The sequence below is a fragment of the Daphnia pulex genome, chromosome 2 (assembly GCF_021134715.1).
Source record: "Daphnia pulex isolate KAP4 chromosome 2, ASM2113471v1".
In the NCBI taxonomy this organism is placed as follows: Eukaryota; Metazoa; Arthropoda; class Branchiopoda; order Diplostraca; family Daphniidae; genus Daphnia; species Daphnia pulex.
In genome coordinates, this window is record NC_060018.1 from 522,398 (window position 1) to 539,547 (window position 17,150).

General features: G+C 40.3%; 4 protein-coding genes and 1 long non-coding RNA gene across 8 annotated transcripts; 4 read left to right on the forward strand and 1 right to left on the reverse strand.

Annotated features, from left to right (window-relative positions):
- Positions 1 to 31: 31 nt before the first annotated feature.
- LOC124204364 lies at positions 32 to 1,588 on the forward strand. 2 transcript variants are annotated; one of them, XR_006878851.1, is made up of 4 exons: positions 32 to 147; positions 207 to 345; positions 439 to 591; positions 833 to 1,588. It is a non-coding gene; the product is annotated as an uncharacterized LOC124204364 (long non-coding RNA). The 2 variants fall into 2 exon arrangements; XR_006878853.1 differs by having other exon boundaries at positions 39 to 147; positions 207 to 370; positions 830 to 1,588.
- A 3,706-nt stretch (positions 1,589 to 5,294) lies between these two features.
- LOC124188941 (alpha-(1,3)-fucosyltransferase C-like) lies at positions 5,295 to 6,560 on the forward strand. Its single transcript, XM_046581879.1, has one exon. The coding sequence runs from the start codon at positions 5,295 to 5,297 to the stop codon at positions 6,558 to 6,560; it is 1,266 nt and encodes a 421-aa protein (XP_046437835.1).
- A 266-nt stretch (positions 6,561 to 6,826) lies between these two features.
- Positions 6,827 to 10,403, forward strand: LOC124204259 (ER membrane protein complex subunit 1-like). The gene is made up of 8 exons (XM_046601306.1): positions 6,827 to 7,043; positions 7,120 to 7,229; positions 7,290 to 8,150; positions 8,212 to 9,089; positions 9,160 to 9,589; positions 9,672 to 9,770; positions 9,837 to 9,977; positions 10,041 to 10,403. Exons 1-8 carry the CDS (start codon positions 6,952 to 6,954, stop codon positions 10,199 to 10,201), a joined length of 2,772 nt encoding a protein of 923 aa, XP_046457262.1. The 5' UTR covers positions 6,827 to 6,951; the 3' UTR covers positions 10,202 to 10,403.
- On the reverse strand, positions 10,387 to 12,463 carry LOC124204317 (BRCA1-associated RING domain protein 1-like). Its single transcript, XM_046601360.1, has 6 exons — positions 12,303 to 12,463; positions 11,780 to 12,239; positions 11,623 to 11,715; positions 11,370 to 11,566; positions 10,995 to 11,305; positions 10,387 to 10,936 (listed from the first exon to the last, which is right to left on the reverse strand). The coding sequence occupies exons 1-6, from the start codon at positions 12,395 to 12,397 to the stop codon at positions 10,485 to 10,487; spliced, it is 1,608 nt and encodes a 535-aa protein (XP_046457316.1). The 5' UTR covers positions 12,398 to 12,463; the 3' UTR covers positions 10,387 to 10,484.
- Positions 12,464 to 14,164: 1,701 nt separating this feature from the next.
- On the forward strand, positions 14,165 to 16,817 carry LOC124204329 (dnaJ homolog subfamily B member 6-like). Of its 3 annotated transcripts, none has more exons than XM_046601369.1 (6): positions 14,182 to 14,631; positions 14,730 to 14,847; positions 15,231 to 15,616; positions 15,681 to 15,999; positions 16,086 to 16,186; positions 16,320 to 16,817. In XM_046601369.1, exons 1-5 carry the CDS (start codon positions 14,343 to 14,345, stop codon positions 16,180 to 16,182), a joined length of 1,209 nt encoding a protein of 402 aa, XP_046457325.1. In that variant the 5' UTR covers positions 14,182 to 14,342; the 3' UTR covers positions 16,183 to 16,186; positions 16,320 to 16,817. The 3 variants fall into 3 exon arrangements, with proteins under 3 accessions (XP_046457336.1, XP_046457325.1, XP_046457344.1); XM_046601388.1 differs by having other exon boundaries at positions 14,192 to 14,631; positions 15,684 to 15,999; XM_046601380.1 differs by having other exon boundaries at positions 14,165 to 14,631; positions 15,684 to 15,999; positions 16,086 to 16,817.
- The last annotated feature ends 333 nt before the right edge of the window (positions 16,818 to 17,150 follow it).

A 17,150-nucleotide genomic window follows, 5' to 3' on the forward strand; every position in this document is an offset into this window, starting at 1 on the left:
TGCAAAAATGAAAACGGCAATGTTGCGCCTTACGAGTTAATTTCAAGATGGTTAGATGGCTGCTGACAGTCTGACAGCCTCTGAGCCTCACGACCTAAGTCAACTCAACTTATTCTCCCTATTATTATAATATTCGTCATCAAAATGGTAACTCTTGCTTGTATTCATTTGAGGCTATTAAATGTAAATTTTTTGAGCATTTACAGATAAAATAGCCTACAATTTATGCTTGGCAATTCCATCTGATCATGTGGCCTGAATCTGCTGTTTCCCAAAATGTCGTCTCTTGCTGCAAGTACTGGCTGTGCGTTTCGTCCCATGTAGAAATTCTTCACAACAGTAAAAGTGATCATTTCGGTGTAACCCTAAGGTTACACATTTATTTATTTGATGACCTTGCTTCTGATAATAATAGAGTTTTTACTTTTCTATTAACAGCATGGTGAAGTCTGAGCTTCTCCATTGCAGTCCAATGTGCTGTGCAGTGGGATTTGTTGCAGCCAGCTGGAGAAAGGTGTTCTTCTTGCAGGCTTGTTACCCGTAGCGTTTGTGGCTTTCGTCACACGCAGAAGCACTTCCAAACAATTTAAAGTAATTAAATTGATAAACTTTTTTACAGTAAGGCTACACGTTAAATTTGTTGATAACTAGCTCTTTGCTTTACATCTGTTGACTTAACAGTTAAGACTGTTTAAAAAGCTTGCCAACTGTTGATTCCTTTGTAAAAGTAATTTTTAGATATTGCTAAGTTTAACTATGCTTCTGTTATTTTCCTATGTTACATGTCAATTTGTTTTCTAATAGTAATTGAGTTTTTTTTTTCCCCAAGTAGGATTAACAGCCTCTTGAGGTCTGATCCTCTTTGTTGCAGACCAATGTTTACATGCATTTTGTGCAGCCAGCTAGTGAACGGTGTGGTGAGCTGTTGCATGCAGACTGTGGTGCTGGTGTCGTTCGTTCATTTAACTATGGACCGTTCAGTCGTTCGTTTATCGTAAGAAATCTGTCACGTGTCGTAGGTGTGTAAAATTGTGTCGACTAGGTGGCAAAGTAGGTTAGCATTTAGTTCTTGATGTCGAAGACAAGTGACATCTTATTTTGTGCTTCTAAATAAGTGCTTTTGTAAGGAAGTTGTAGGAAAGTACTTGTAAAGAGGTGTAAACTTTTGTTGATGAAACATAACAGATATTCCCTTGCTTTTTAAAAAGGTGAAGTGAAATCCTGAGGGGTAATCATTTTGTACGACTTATCTTGCCACCTAAAAGCCTTTGACATTGCGACGTTTTCTTATTTTTATTGGATCTTTCCTATTTCGCATGTTGGAGATGACTATTGCTCTAGTCGCTTTGCATTCCGACATGTTCTAGTGTTTGGACGAACTTCATTTACAGGGCAAGTTACGAAAGAAACGTACTGTGGTGTTTACTAAAGAAATTTGATGTTAACAGCTGGCGTAACAAAGGAGTTGCAGATAGTGTTTGGTTTTTCATATTAGTTTATTTGAAGGGTCTGGAGTTGACCAGTCACTTGCCTATAACTTATGTAAAACTTCAAATTTGTAAAAAATATACAAGTCGTGAACTAAAAATTTTTTTATTATAAGTTATAAGACACAGCAAACAAACATTAAAAGGAATTGCTTTATTGTCCCACCTCCACCCACAATTCCACCACATTTTACAATCACATACATACATACATACACTTAAGTTAACCCGTTGGCTGCCACGCCATACAACCCGTAGGTTGTACTCTACTGCTCTACGCGCCACGTCTGAAGGATCCGTGACCAAGGTGGGACTTGCCATTGCTGACAAGTCCGGGCTGACACGGTGACAGGAGAATCCATCACCGCATCGACAAGGGGGAACTTGGTGCATTGCCAAACAGGCGCCTTTCGGCGCGGCCCATGCTAAGGAGCGGGGAGAACAAAGGCGTGGCAGACAACGGGTTAACTAACACAAACATATTACCAACATCAAATGATGATCCGCGCTGACACTTTGGAGATACCGGCGACGTTATGGTGTCCATCTTCTCGAAATTTCCTCTGCATTACCTGAATAAAGAGAAATTCAATTCTTAATTACTGACAGGCCAATAAAAGTTACATAATACAGAAAGAAACAATAATCAGGTTTTTTAGCTCAAAGATTTAAATATGCAATTTTTTAAAGTTTAAATCAAGCTTGCAATGTTGAGAACTATTAACCGAACAAAGCTCACTTGCTAGTCTTTTTAAAAAAATTCCGGAAGTATACCGGAAGTAACCACAGCGCCTCAACCATTGAGCTGTCGTCAAAATAAAGCACATATTCGTGATCTCCATGAAATTTGGGGTCGATTAGGTGTGATTTAAACGAAATCCAAAATTTGGCCAAAATCGAGAATTTTCCTGAACTATAGTTCAGGAAAATTTTCGAAACCGGAAGTACGAAAACGTAAAAAACATAACATGAACTTTACCACAAATTCGACGAGGATCACGAATATGTGGTTCTTTTGTACCTCGGATGAATATTTACTAAACTACTGACAGAAATGAGAAAACCGGAAGTAGAAAAAAAAACACATTTTCAAAAATCTAACAAGTGAGCTTTGTTGGGGGAATAGTTATCGTTAGTTATCACTAAATATTTCAACAAAATAACTGCCAATAAATGCTTAAAAAGATGTGCAAAGTAACTGAAACTGACTGTTTTGACAGCTGCAAATTTTCAAAAAGCCATCTAGCGTTAGAAAAAAGAAACGTCCAAGTAAAACTTTGTTTGCGCGCAAGAAGGGCCTGATTTTGGAATTATTACAAAGACACAGAGTTTAACGCAACTATATTATTAGTAGATAATCTACGAAAGTAAGTCAATTGTCGGGTACCTGGGCATAATCCCGTGGTGAGTAACTGTAGGTGTGTATCAGCAAAGGGTAGCGACCACTGAAGTGTTCCAACTCGTCGGTGAAGTAAGACACTCGTCGGTGAAGTTGTAGCAGCAAAAGCAGTGAAGCTAGATGAGTGTACGTCGGGAAGATAAGGATGGAGCAGAACGTTGCTGGATGTCCCTCTTCCTTCATGGACAAAGGTCAGCATTGGCTTAAGGATCTATTACATGCTCTGTAAAAAAAAAAAGTATTGCATTAATGTCTTTAATGAATTGATAATATAAAAGTTAATAAAGCATTTCAATCTTTACCTATACTAACAAGCACACTGAAGTTTTCATGATAAAAAACCACGAAAATGGAAATCACAGCAACCAACAGCCTTACTCCTCAGGTTGCGGTAAATTTCTTGATGCTAAAGAAAGTGTCATGAAGTATTGCAGTAGCGTGGTGATAGGTTATATTGATGCTTACCTTTATCATATGGGTGAATGGTGCTGAATTTAGTAAGGCATTTGATGTGGTGTGGTTGGTGTGGTAGCTGTAATGGGGAAATACCTTGTCTCCACACATTTGTACTCCACGATATGTGAGCTTCACACATGAGTTTTAGGCTTTTGACAACATGATGGGTCTATTGGAGGGAAAGTGACTGAGCGCTAAGTCAACTTTTTGGAATGACTGACAGAATGCATCTAAAATTTGAAGAAATAAGTTAGTACAGCATAAAAATAAGGAAATTAGGTCAAGATAAACCTACATATGATACGAAGTTCAATTTGGTATATGAAATCACACGAATATAAGTATTAATTAGCATCCAATTGTTTCGCCCATTTTGCTTCGTTTCACGATGTAACAACAACAAAGGCGACACTGGCGACATCTAGTAACGAGTTTTGGAATCTTAAGCAAGTCACAGCTCATTATTATTGGAGTTCTATTGTCGCGTTTGGAGTACTACTGTCGAGCACTGGAGTTCTATTTTCGGGTATTTTAAATAAAATATTGGGGTTCTATTGTCGATGGAGTTCTATTGTCGGGTATTTTAAATAATATTGCAACCAACTTAGGATTCAAAACTCGTTACTAGATGTACTTTGCTTTTATAATGCTTACAATCTTCTCAGCAAAACCTAAAGAGCATTCAACAGGAAGACTAGATTGTAAAACAATTTTAAAATGTTTCAGAAGCGCTTGCCTAGTCCGAAATTGTTCAATTTAGTCCAAGCATATCACGAGTAAAAAAAAGTATTGGGATACGTTTTAATGAAAGAAACTTCCAAAACATGCTTCTCTTTCTGTGTAAGATATGAAGTCTGCTCTAAGAAGAAACAAGGTAAATCATGTCTAAACGCAATCGAAATATATACTGATATACGTACCCTTAAGCAATCCATAGAATTTCGCCATTAGAACGCGTCTCAATTAGGGGAGAATTGGAGAAACGATATAGAAACGATAGAGAAATGAAAAAACGAGCACGTATGCCGGTGCGCGAGTCATGACTGAGCCACAGAGCCAATCAGTTTGAAAACCGGAAAACCAATTTCAATAAAAAAATCCGCATGTCAAAGTAGGAAGAACACCTGCTGGTTATATTCACAACGTATTAGCAATTTCGTTGTGTATGCAGTTATGCACTTGCGATACCGAAACCGGACCCAGTTAATATGCTCTCTGTTCCAAAAACACCCAAAAGGCCAAAAGGTCGGCGGATCAGTTCACTTTCACGCACAAAATCCCTTTTTGTTTTCTTGCAATATTATGTTGACGTGAAACGCATAAAAAAATTGCGAAGCAAATAATTCCGTGCGACGAAATTTATTTTTTTCTTGTTTCTGAAATAAAAGGGAATCATCAAAAAGTGAGGACAGATAATACGCGCTTTTGATAATGAGACTTTAATTTTTTTAACAAATATGCTAAAATTACTTACGGGAGTGACTATACACAAAACTGAAAAGGTATCCATGTTAATACACTCGTCCAGTCTGTTGGGGATTATTCCTGGGGGCAAAACATGAAAATGTTCCGTATTCAGTCGCTACGTTATTAAAACCTGTTTCAGGGTTCCTAAAGCAGCGGCAGGTGGCTCTTATTGTGATGTTGTTCCTCTGGTTGACTTTGACGTTTTAAAGCACACACTGAATACTTTCTTATTCTTCTTGTCGTAAATTTATGTTTCAACATATATCGAACATAATTTGAAAACGACGCGCCGTCTGCGAACACAATTGGTATGATATCAACAACACAATTCTAAACTAGACAACTGATTAATTTAAGGTTACATTACTTTTCTAGGTTACCTGAAGAAGAACTGGGAACATGTAAGAGGCACCATATAGCATTTTCCCATTGCTTGCAAACGAAATCGGAATGATTTTCTGGTTTTTTAATAGTGATCTAACGAAATGTCACAGTATCGTCGCTTCGTAGTTGGAATTTTGATAATTGTTCTTTTGACGCGATTTTACAAAAAAGTGGCATTCTATAAAAATGAAGAAAACGACAAGTTATTTTCTGTCAACAATGTCCAACCTAGTCAGGAGCCTGTGAAAAAGATTCTATTCTGGTATGAACACTACACATTGCGTAAAGGACAAAATCGCATCAGAGTCGGAGTTGGACAAGGACCAGCTGGTATTTCATCCGACAGTCAAGCCCTTCGCCTTTCACACTGTCCATACCAATGCGACATATTCAACCGCGAGCGTATTGTCGATTGGGATACGTTAAAATATTACGATGCTATCGTCTTTCATCAACACGGTTGGACGCCAAACGATGTGCCCATGAAAAGGTGGCCACATCAGCACTACATCTTCTTAAGTATGGAGTCATCTGCATGGAGATTTGTGGACACTAAATCAATGGCAAACTTTTTCAATCGCACAATGACGTACCGCAGAGATTCGGATATTTTCAATCCGTATGGCTGGTTCAAGTCCGCTAATCAAGCCGTTATTTTTGACTCGTCACAATTCGATCTAAAGACATTACCACGACTATTGCAGGAAACCCATCTCGATTCAGCAGTCAATTACGCAACTGGAAAAACCAGAAAGGTGGCTTGGTTCGTCTCCAACTGCAAATCTTTGAGCGCTCGAAACGAATACGTCGATCGACTGAAAACTTTCATTGATGTCGACATCTATGGGCAGTGCGGTAATATGAGTTGTTCTCGTTCAAATCCCGAATTGTGTCGTCAAATGCTGGAGCGTGATTACAAATTCTACCTCTCACTGGAAAACACACTGTGCGAAGATTATGTCACGGAAAAGTTTTTCGATCAGATGCGCTACCACATAATTCCGATCGTCTTTGATCTACACGGCCACCACGCACGAATGGCTCCCCCACACTCTTACATTAATGCAGCCGATTATCAGTCCGTCCGGGAGCTGGCCGATTATCTGACTTTGCTAGATGGAAACGACATCCTGTATAACGAATATTTCTGGTGGAAAAAGCACTATGCCAGTGTAGGCTCCGACGATACCAGGGAGGGAATGTGTCGGTTGTGTGATTTACTTCACGATTCCACAGTTTCCTCGAAGACTTATCGAAATATGACTGATTGGTGGGACGTACAGTCGAAATGCCAAAGCCTTACCTTCATGGACAAAAACACTTCTATAAATGACTCGAATTTCTATTGGAAATCTTTTCTTATCTGACAATGCAAAAATTTTACCTGCTGGATTCGGCTGTAGACTACTCCAAATTTATTGTGTATGTGATTTAAAAAGCTGTAAAAAACAAACAAAGTAATACACAAGCTCATTATAGTTTTCTAAGATTTAAAGTATCTACCATTTGTAAGTGATTTTCTTTAGGGGAAATGAATGATGCACACAAGAACAAGAAGTGAAGAACTCAAGAAAACAGCTAGACAGACGACGACTCGATTGAACCGAGCGGCCGAACTGAAAACTACTGTTTAGCCTAACCTTCAATTACTGTATAGCCGGTCCTGTCAATTTTCCATTCGCTTCCGTATTTCCGTCTGTTCTTTGACATTCACGAAAACGAATTTGTTAACTTAAAATAAATTTGCAGGTTTTCGAAATGAAAACCTATTTTTCGTCATTATTTATAGTATTTATTCTTATACAAACAATCAACGGTCTGTATGAAGACCAGATTGGGAAATTTGATTGGTACGTGAGAGGCTTCTTATCGAAATTTTTTTAATTAGACGAAATCTAACGTTTTTTTTCATGATTTTTTGTGTAGGCGCCAGCAGTATATAGGAAAAGTCAGCCATGCAATTTTTGATTCAACAGGAAAGAAAATAGTTGTAGGAACAGAAGAAAATGTGCTTGCTCTCCTTCATGCTGGGACAGGTATTTCTTCCATATTTCATAATTTGATGAGAATGCATGACCTGAAAAATTATTTTTTAGGAAAGATTGAATGGCGCCATCTACTTGGAAATGGACCGAAGAGCAAAATCTCTTCTCTTTTTGTATTAAATAACGGAAAAGTAGCATCCATCAGCAGTTCTCCAACTACTGTGAGAGTGTTTGATATGTCCTCGGGAATTCTTCAGTGGGAAGCAACTGTCGCCAAGGAGAGCCAACCTATTGTCAGCAAATGGGCTGCTTCAACACGTGATATAGTATCGGTTGAAATCAACCCTTCCAAGTCTGGCTATGAGCTACTCTTAACTGAGTATAGCTCCAACAGTGGAACAGAGAATGTTTCACCAACCATTGAGTTGCCGTGGTTCACTCCCGGAACTGATTGCCAGCTGGTGTTTCCTCACTTGGTGTGCCTACATCCTCACGACGACGCCGTCAACGTCGTAGATGTGAGGAACTCCGATTCTCATCAACGGATTCAGTTTTCGGACCTTGGCGTTGCTGTAGGTGCTGGCCAATCGGCCGTTTTCAGCAGCGTCAGCAGGAATCTCGTGTCGTTGAGGACGACAGACACACTTTCCGTGTACAAAGTAACTGACGAGGGACTCCAAAGAATCGGCGCTGAATGGCCCAGTGAAACAGTACTGGTGAGCGTCCCATCAGTTAAAGACGCTGAAGCTCAACAGAGATACATGTCCGGCTTGGTGAAACAAGAAAAAGATTATTTAATCAGAATTTACGATTTGGAAGCCGACAGTATGCTTGAAGATGTCAGTGGGACGGTAAAGCTACCGGAAGAGGTGGGCGAAGCTAATCTGCTTTCCACTTTTCTAATGAGAAAAGCCAACGGAGATCTCAGTTATCGCTACGCCATTGGTACCACCGATGATTCCTTTCATTACGGTATGAACCATATTACTTGTAAAAACACAGCACCTTTTACATGAATTTTCTCACACTACAGGTAGCAAGAAAGAAGTTTATTGGAGTCGCGAAGAATCTTTGACTTCCATCATTCAAGTGGAAATAGTCGATCTTCCTGTTTCTTCCATTGAAGCGTCCATCGAAGAAGAATTCGGTTCAGATCAGGTATTGGGCGGCATCTTTGGACACACCATCAGACGGCTGAGTTCCCAGTTTAGGCAACTCTTGATAATTGCCCAACAGCTCATGGCCGGACAGATCAATTTTGTTCGTCGTGATGCTGTCGGAAGTAACAACAGAGCGCTTGAACGTGATCGCTTTGGCTTGCATAAATTGATCCTCATCGTCACTCGACCGGGTAAATTGTTCGCCATGGACACATTGTCTGGCCGGATCGTTTGGCAGCGATTGCTGAAGAATGTCAACACTGAAAAACTTCGCCTGTACGTCCAGCGCACCAGCATTCACTACCCACTGGAGCCTCAGTGTACCATTTTGGCCAAGAGTTCCACTTCCAAACAAGGCATTTTGTTCGTCTTTCATCCAATAACTGGTGAACCAGGAAACTTTGGTAGCGAAGGCTACGTCAACCTGGGCTTCAATGTGCAGCAGGCTTTACTTTTACCTCAGAATGAAGAAACCGAGTACATTAAACCGTTGCTGCTTCTCGATGAATCTGCTGTTCCACACGTGTTTCCACCGACCGAATCAGCGCTAAGCCACGTAGTAAAAATGTCCGACAACTTGTTCGTGTTTGTAGCCGACACAAAGAGCTGCGTGCTACGTGGTTACTCGCTTGCCAAAAGCACGGCTGACCATCTCTCTTCTGCCCCTGTTTGGCAGTTACAACTTTGCTCATCGAATGACGTGGTGGAGGAAGAAATCGTTTCCATCGTCTCTCGTCACCCAGAAGAGAAGGTATAATAAAACGATAGTTAACGATTTGTTCTTGGTATTTCTGATTTAACATTTTAATGCATTTATCCAGGTCTTTTCTCAAGGCCGCGTATTGGCCGATCGAAGCGTTCTCTACAAATACCTTAACCCTAACATGGTGGTGGTGGCGACTGCCGGAACGAATCACCCGCACCATCGTGGCTATTTCAATCTTTATTTGATTGACGTCGTCTCTGGAGCTGTGGTATTTTCCACTTCTCATCGCCGCGTTCAGTCGCCTTACCATGTAGTCTACGCCGAGAATTGGATCGTCTACTCTTATTACAACGAAAAATACCGCAGGACCGAGTTGAGTTCGCTCGAGCTGTTCGAAGGACAAACGCAAAGCAACAGCACAGCGTTTTCTTCTTTTTCGGCGCCTCAACCTCTGGTGGACAGACAGGCGTACATCTACCCGGCCCACATCACGGCAATGAAAGATACTTTCTCCGAACAGGGAATGACGGCCAAACATATTTTGCGTGAGTGTCATCATAAATTCGACTTTTTTTTATATGGCGTCAATTTATGTTCGGACTATGTTTAACACTTACTTTTATGTAGTTGGACTTTCAAATGGCTGGATACAAGAAATGCCACGCGTTTTCTTGGACCCTCGCCGACCAGTTGTGGCTGCCGCTACACCTGAAATGCGCGAAGAAGGTATATTCAGTTCTTATATTGTTATTATTTATTACTGTATTACCATTACACCCATATTCTATCAAGGTATCATGCCTTATTTGCCCGAACTGCCTATCCCGGCTGAAGCCATCGTCAATTACAATCAGACAGTTTTCAACATAAAGAAAATTCACGTTACCCCGTCTTCACTAGAATCTACTGCAATGGTCTTTGCCTGCGGCTTGGGTATTATTTCAATTTAATTTTAATCGAAAAAATATCTCCAATTTTTCCTTATCTGTTTTACAGACATTTTCTTCACTCACGTGACGCCCTCACGAACCTTTGACGTTCTCAATGATGACTTTGAATATGGTTTTATTGCATTGGTTTTGACCGGATTGACGCTGGCTTCTTTCATCACCAAACGGTTGGCGTCCAAAAAATCACTTCGACAAGCCTGGAAGTAAAATTTGAAAATGAACAGTATGGCATTATTGGCCGACTATTAAAACTAACAAGAAAAAAAAAAATACCCATTCCCCTCTATCCTGTGTGTTTGTGTGCGTGAATGTGTTCCGCTAGCTGTTGAGATTTCAACCATCCAGGTCAGCTGCCCGTTTGTAGTTGGGGCTAGTCAGAGGTTTTCATTAAACTTTTTAAACGCCAAAAGTTTATTAATTGAGTATTTCATTAACAAGCAAATCCCAAATTTTACATGAATAAAAAAGCGTGTGTCTGGACTAAACAACGTCAGAAATCGAAAGGATCAACCAGGAGAAAATTCTCTATACAGGCGACAAGCCAATCCACAGATAGTGTCTTAACGTGTGACATGTTGTACTTGAGAGATGGCTGCGTTTTGGCGTTTAAATCATACAGAATGAAATGAGAGCATTGAGCCAAAAGACCTTTTGGTGCAGCGTGATAAGGTATCTTTTCACCCGGATGGATATTTTCGGGATTCGGGCTGCGACTCAACACTGTACCTCCACCGTGCCTTATCCATTGAGTAATGTCGGCTTTACTAGGCGTAGAGAAAATGCCGTTGAGATAGAAGAAACAATTGTTGAATAAACCTGGGAGCTGATTGGCGATATTCAACCGTCCTGGGGCTCCGTCTGATGGTGCACGACTCAAAGTCCCGTCAATTTCGTGTAGACATGGATCTGTTAAGCGTTCCAGCTTCTCGCTTTCCTCTATCCCTAAATTAAATGTTATGATTAGTATACGCGCATTAAAAATGTTTAATAAGAGACAAACATTTAAAATCGACGATAAAGTGTCCCTGGAGAACTGCAGAATAGAAATGCGGGTTAGCCTTAATGACGTTGCTAGGATCATCTAAGCGCACAGCGACATGAGTCACTTGACTCGAGTAAGTTGAAACCAACTTGAAACTGAGTGTGCGAGCAAGTTTATTGAGTCTTGGCTGAGACTTTTTTTCCGGGTTGAGTACAAAAAGCTGTATTATCTGTGAAGTTGTCCTTTCGGCATAGCTGTGTGTTGAATGAACAATCGTGGAAGACTCGAGAGCAGCTTTCATGTCTTCGTCCTCTTTTGAATACATTTCCCTGAAAGAAAAATGTATGCATAGTAGAAACAGAACTTGAAACATGAACATTTGGTTTGTTTTACTTTGGAGTGAGACCACGACTATTCCGAGCATTCACATCGGCGCCATACGACACAAGAAGTCGGACAATAGCTGTTTGTTTGCTAGCAACGGCATCGTGAAGAGGAGTTTCATTATGCCCACCAGGAATATTGGGGTTTGCACCATTTTCCAAAAGCAGAGTCACAAGCGCTTCATTCCCAGAACTCACTACTTCATGCTAAAAACTAAGAATGAAGCCACCTGCTATGAAATACATAGTAGTTATACTATTACCAATGGAGTCCACCCAGCATTATCCTGTGTGTTTGTATTAACCCCAAGCCCTAAAAGTTCCTTGACTTTTTGAATGTCCAGCTTGAGACAGGCCTAATTACAATAAAAGGAAGGAGATAAAATAAGAAAAATACTAAACCATATCATTGACACTTACCACATGCAGCAAAGTTTCCCCTTTTTGATTACGCTTGTTTATCTTCGATGCAGGTGTTCCACTGATGGTACTATTGAGGCTCTCATTGAGGCTTACAGCCCTTTCACGCTTCTTTACAATTTGAACTGGACTGGCAAAATTTTCAGTTTTCATTACATTTTTAGATGATTTAGAGGATCGGCTTGCAGCTGATGGTGTTATTGCGACAGGTTTTGCACTTGATCCATTGTTGTTGACAACATCATTTTCACACGTATTTGTTACATCAATTCCAAGAAACTTGGCCATTGGTAGGTAAGCTTTAAGAAGATTCTCAATTTTGAGATCTGGTCTACAGATGCCAGGTTCTGAAAAAATTCCACATTTCGGACATGGTTTACCAGAATGAAGATTGGCACAAGGCAGACAGAATGTGTGATCACATCCTCCCAGAACATGTGGATTGCATGCCAGCATTTGGCTGTCAAATGATAAAACATACGTCAAATATAAATTTCTAAATGAAAATTGAAAACAGACATACCATGCTTCACATTCGAGCAGTTTTCCAAGCTCTAAAAAAGATTTCCGACTTTCAGGAAACTTGTCGTTTATTTTGGACATGTTGTTATTGTTCATTGTTCATTCTTGATTTGGTGATTTCCCGCTTAAGTTCCTAGTTGCCGTTTCGACTGAAGCTGTTGCCAACTATTACTTCTCATGTCTAGTATAAAACGATGTAATGTAGTTTTAGGGTTAAAATAAAACAACATTTTAATAGTTGTAATTTTTTGTAATAAAATCTTTTAACAATATTCTGTCAATTAAATAAGAAATACCGCCGTTCGGTAAAAATCCGCATGAGGGCGTGTGCGGGAAAAGTAGTAGTCTGTATCGAATGTATGGCCCATTAAGCCGTTTGGTGTGTTCGAGTAGTGTGTTGTTTTACCTTCCCTTCACACCTTAGTGTGTGGAAAAAAAACTATCCGATCTGCAATTTATTTAACCCAACAGACCTAAAAGGTGAGTGTTTTTGTCTCTGTATATTTCAATGTGTATTTATTTATATTGTTTGATTGATGAAGCCCCTTTGGTGGTTTGTTTTGGGTAGCCCAAAGGTGAGAGTGTAGTGAGAGGCCCTGGTTTACATATCAGTTTAGTCAGGCTCCTTGAATTAAAGTAACTGTAACCCTGATGAAGTGATTAGGTTACTAAAACAAAAACTGGGCTTAATATTGTGACACACGATATGATCGCCATTGGGGCTGGGTTATCAGGGCATTTATTGATACAACTTTTTAAAAAATAGCCAAAGACACCGTTTGTTTGTCGGCCGACCGATGAGTGTAGTTATTATGAGTCCTATAAAGGCAACGGGCAACGGTAACAGTCATCAAACCAACGTTCGATGGGTGTATTTTTTCCTCTATTCAGACTGAAAGTTTGTTGCCCTTAGTGTGCGAAGATGTCGGCAACCAAAGAGCCCCGGGCAACTTTGGCCTCTTTTCTCTCCATGTTTCTTTTTTTACCGATACCCATATGTCCCAAAACCACCACGTGATTGGATATATACACATATTGTGGTCTTGTAATTTATCCCTGTATGCTACACGGTCTTGTAATCAGGCCAATGTCTGTCTGACTCTCCCGAGCAATCCCAAGGTTGAGTAGAGTTTGGTTAACACAGCTTGGCTTTAAGTGAAACCTTGTAAGGATTTTTCCAACACACGTAGTCGTCGTTTTCCTCTGGGGGAGATAATGGCAAAAGGAGAGAAGGTCCAGTGGACGACAGTTGCCACCAATCGTAATGGCCTTGCCTTGTTATTTATAAGTTTTGAGCGTCGCCGACAAAAGTAGTGTGTAGAGAAGACTCGCAGATTTGCAACAACCCTCGTACGCGATTTGCGAGCGTTAAAAGGGATATTTAAACGATGACTGTAACCTTGCCTCTTCTACCGTTCGTTGCCTTGTATGGCCCGATGAGTCGGTGGAGGTGGTTCGGGCGCGAGCCGTGAATACTTGATCGTCGTCCCGTTTTTCACTTGATTCACGCCGACTGTGGTGGGAATAAAAAAAAGAAAAAACAACATGTGGGTGGGATAAAAACTTGCACGTCGGGTTGACATAAAATGAAAGGCTAAATGTCTGAAGAAAGAAGCTCTAAAATACTATCTTTGACTCTCTTTGTTAGCATTCATGACGACAGGAAGCCTGAGACTTCATTAGCTTTCAAGTTGATCTACGACCCTCAAACACTTGGAGACCCCGTGTGAAAATTGTTTTTCTTTCTGTTGACATTTGGGTGTGTTGAGGGCTGGAAGGGGAGGCGATCGTCACACATTTTTCCCTCGTTTTTTTCTTCCCCCTTTGTGTCAACATGGAGTTGTTTTCTCTATCGCTAGGTGGTGATAGCGGACTGGGAATTTACTAGAAAAATCCAGGTTGAGAAGGAAGAAAAAATAACAAGAACGCACCCAGCTGACAACTCCAAAACGTATTCTGTGTGCGTGTGTGTCATTAGTTTTTCTCTGGCCAAACGTTCTGAAAAGTGTATTATCTTAAAACAAGTGATTTAAACGAGGCCATGGGTCCAGTACGGAAAACTGATGGCGCCAGCGGTAGCAACGGTATGGAAACAACTAAGCCATACGTCAGACAGAAACCGCAGCAGGATGAACGGTCTCGAAAGCGATTGCGCGTTGAGAGAGATTCTGACGACGATGTGCAAATTTTAGAAGACGACGAAATAGGCCTCCCTTCTGGTAGAACTAGCCAGAAATTTGCTGGCAGAGAATCCACTACTCATAAAGAGCCAGAAACAAGTGGGAAAAGTGGCCGTTCTTCTAAGAATAACACTGAAAGCAAAGGAAAAGGCAAGAGTTTGGGTTTCAAATTACTTGGTTTCACTTGATGAAATGTTCTGCTTGCTGAATTTGTGTTAATTCACCTTTCTTGGTTTTTGTGGTTACAGGTCTGAAAAACGAAAGCCAACCAGCAGCTGAGGAGGCTGGTCCATCCACCACAATGGTAGATTACTACAAGATCCTTGAAATACAGCGCAGTGCATCAACAACTGATATCAAGAAATCGTATGTATTCAACTAGTTATGCTTTCACATTGCCAATTCCAATTTGTTATAGAATGTAGGGACTTTGTGAAGCTATAGATTGAGATCATTAGCCTAAAAACAACTTGAGCAACAATTTTATGTCAAGCTCTTGGGTGGTGGGTGGTCATTCTTGGCTCAGTACAAAGAAAACCTTCCTGCTGATTTATTTTTAGAAATTAGAAAAGGTTACACTTGCACGCATCGCCGTCGTTTGGTTACGGTTTTGATTTCTGTGGCGGAACGTAACTCTCGACAATCTTATAATAATTGTTATGAGTTGGCAAAAAATTCACATGGCTGCCTCCTATTTTTACACTAATGAATGTATTTTTTAATTCACAAATACTTTTACGTCTTTCTAGGTATCGAAGACTCGCCCTGAAATGGCATCCTGACAAAAATCCTGATAACCAAGAAGAAGCCACGAGTCGTTTCCGTGAGCTATCTGAAGCATACGAAGTGTTAATTGACGAGAAGAAACGAAAGATATATGATCAATATGGCAAAGAAGGGCTCCTCAATTCTGGTCGACCTTCCAGCGGTCATCACAGTCACAGATCACGTGGCGATCATGGCGCTGGCTTTGGAGGTTTTGATTCCTTCGGGTTCGGTTCACCTTTCGACTTTGGTTTTGGCTTCCCCGGATTCGCTTTTAGGGATCCAGAAGAAGTTTTCAAAGAATTCTTTAGAGGTGACCCAATGGCTGATCTCATGGATGATTTCTTTGGCAATGATCCTTTCTTTGGAGGTATTATTTACAAGTTGGACGCATTTTTATTTTGTTATCTAGGTACTAATGTTGTTTAAAAAAGCAGGTTCGAGAAATAGAAACAACAACAACAATCGAGGTCAAAGGGCATCCGTTAGTGGTGGATTGTCTCGTCAGCCCAACAATTCTCTCGCCAGCCCGTTTTTCTCACCAATGGGTTTCGGAATGGGCGGTCTCGGTGGTCCAATGGGCATAAGCAACTTTTTCAGTATGCACGATACCATGGGCAGTGGCGTAGGAGGATCGGAATTCTTCTCAACTACCACCTTTGGCGTTGGTGCTGGCGGTCAGCCCGTCCCTGCCGTCAAACGGACCTCTACTTCCACACGGGTTAGCAACGGGAAAAAAATCGTCACAAAAAAGTGAGTTTTCAACTTTGATTTATTTTTATTATTGTGTTTGTTGTGTGTGTGAATCTTTAATTTGGTTTGTTTTTATTTAACTGCAGAGTCGTAGAAAATGGAGTGGAAACAGTCACGATCAGTGAAAATGGCGTACTTAAATCGAAGACTATTAACGGTGTCGCTCAGGCTATCGCATATTAACATCGTAAGAGCTTAAGTTTATTCTTAAGAAGAGGATATGATTGACGCTATTTCCAGCTTTCACACTCTTACCATTAATAATGCGGGGAGAGGAGCGTCTCGATTTTTCTCTATTCACACATGCGTTTTGTATATAGGACCAAAGACTAAGATAAAAATTGACGGGAAAATAATCGTTGTTTGATCGGAGGAATTATTAACCTCCTGCTCGTCGACGAAGACACAGAAAACTGTTAGCTGCTTTCTTGCTCTGTAAAAACCGCGAACGATTAAGTGAAATTTCAATCACTGAAAATCAACTCTCAGAGATCCTTATTGAAATGTTGGGTTAAAACTTGTATGTTGGATTCTTGGTCCTTTCTCTCGCAACCTCATGGCTTTTCCGATGTCCCGTTCAATTTCGTGTCCCATCCCTATTGGCGTGGGTAAAAATCGATTCGAGAAGTTTCCTTGAATAAGTGATCGTTTATAGTTACTTGCACCATGTTTCACCTGATGAAGAGGAAGTGGAAGAAAATAGCACAGCGTTTCTTATATTATTTTTATTTGCGCCAATATAGCGTGCTGAAAATTGATTGAAATCCTTGTGTAAAATGTTATAACAATCGAACGATGAAGATTGTAAATCAATCACATTTTGAACGTGTTAAATTTATTTCTCGATTGATAAATGTTCAAATTCCAGTTATTCATTTTGCTGTCTTTGTGATGTCTTGGCAATTGAAGAACCGTATTCTTAAAATGAACATGGAACAAAAATGGTTTCGGTTTATATTGTTGATCTCGAATAGTTTGCAACTCGAAACTTTCAATTTGAAAGTTACTTGTCACAGGACTACGAATTAGAAACTGATTGTATTGCAAAAACTGCATGACTTTTAATTAGTGCTAACATTTTTAGACAAGTAAATTCACATACTAAATGAAATCATCATCCGAAAGTTTGGGTTTAGCTGAAATTAACAAGC

Coding starts and splice junctions, on each gene's coding strand:
- LOC124188941 (XM_046581879.1), top strand. CDS start 5,295: ATGTCACAGTATCGTCGCTTCGTAGTTGGAATTTTGATAATTGTTCTT.
- LOC124204259 (XM_046601306.1), top strand. CDS start 6,952: ATGAAAACCTATTTTTCGTCATTATTTATAGTATTTATTCTTATACAA. Junction 7,230..7,289: donor TCTCCTTCATGCTGGGACAG/GTATTTCTTCCA, acceptor ATTATTTTTTAG/GAAAGATTGAATGGCGCCAT. Junction 9,590..9,671: donor GACGGCCAAACATATTTTGC/GTGAGTGTCATC, acceptor ACTTTTATGTAG/TTGGACTTTCAAATGGCTGG.
- LOC124204317 (XM_046601360.1), bottom strand. CDS start 12,397: ATGAACAATAACAACATGTCCAAAATAAACGACAAGTTTCCTGAAAGT. Junction 11,567..11,622: donor ATGCTGGGTGGACTCCATTG/GTAATAGTATAA, acceptor CTTAGTTTTTAG/CATGAAGTAGTGAGTTCTGG. Junction 10,937..10,994: donor CTTTATCGTCGATTTTAAAT/GTTTGTCTCTTA, acceptor CATTTAATTTAG/GGATAGAGGAAAGCGAGAAG.
- LOC124204329 (XM_046601369.1), top strand. CDS start 14,343: ATGGGTCCAGTACGGAAAACTGATGGCGCCAGCGGTAGCAACGGTATG. Junction 14,848..15,230: donor ACAACTGATATCAAGAAATC/GTATGTATTCAA, acceptor ACGTCTTTCTAG/GTATCGAAGACTCGCCCTGA. Junction 15,617..15,680: donor CAATGATCCTTTCTTTGGAG/GTATTATTTACA, acceptor TGTTTAAAAAAG/CAGGTTCGAGAAATAGAAAC.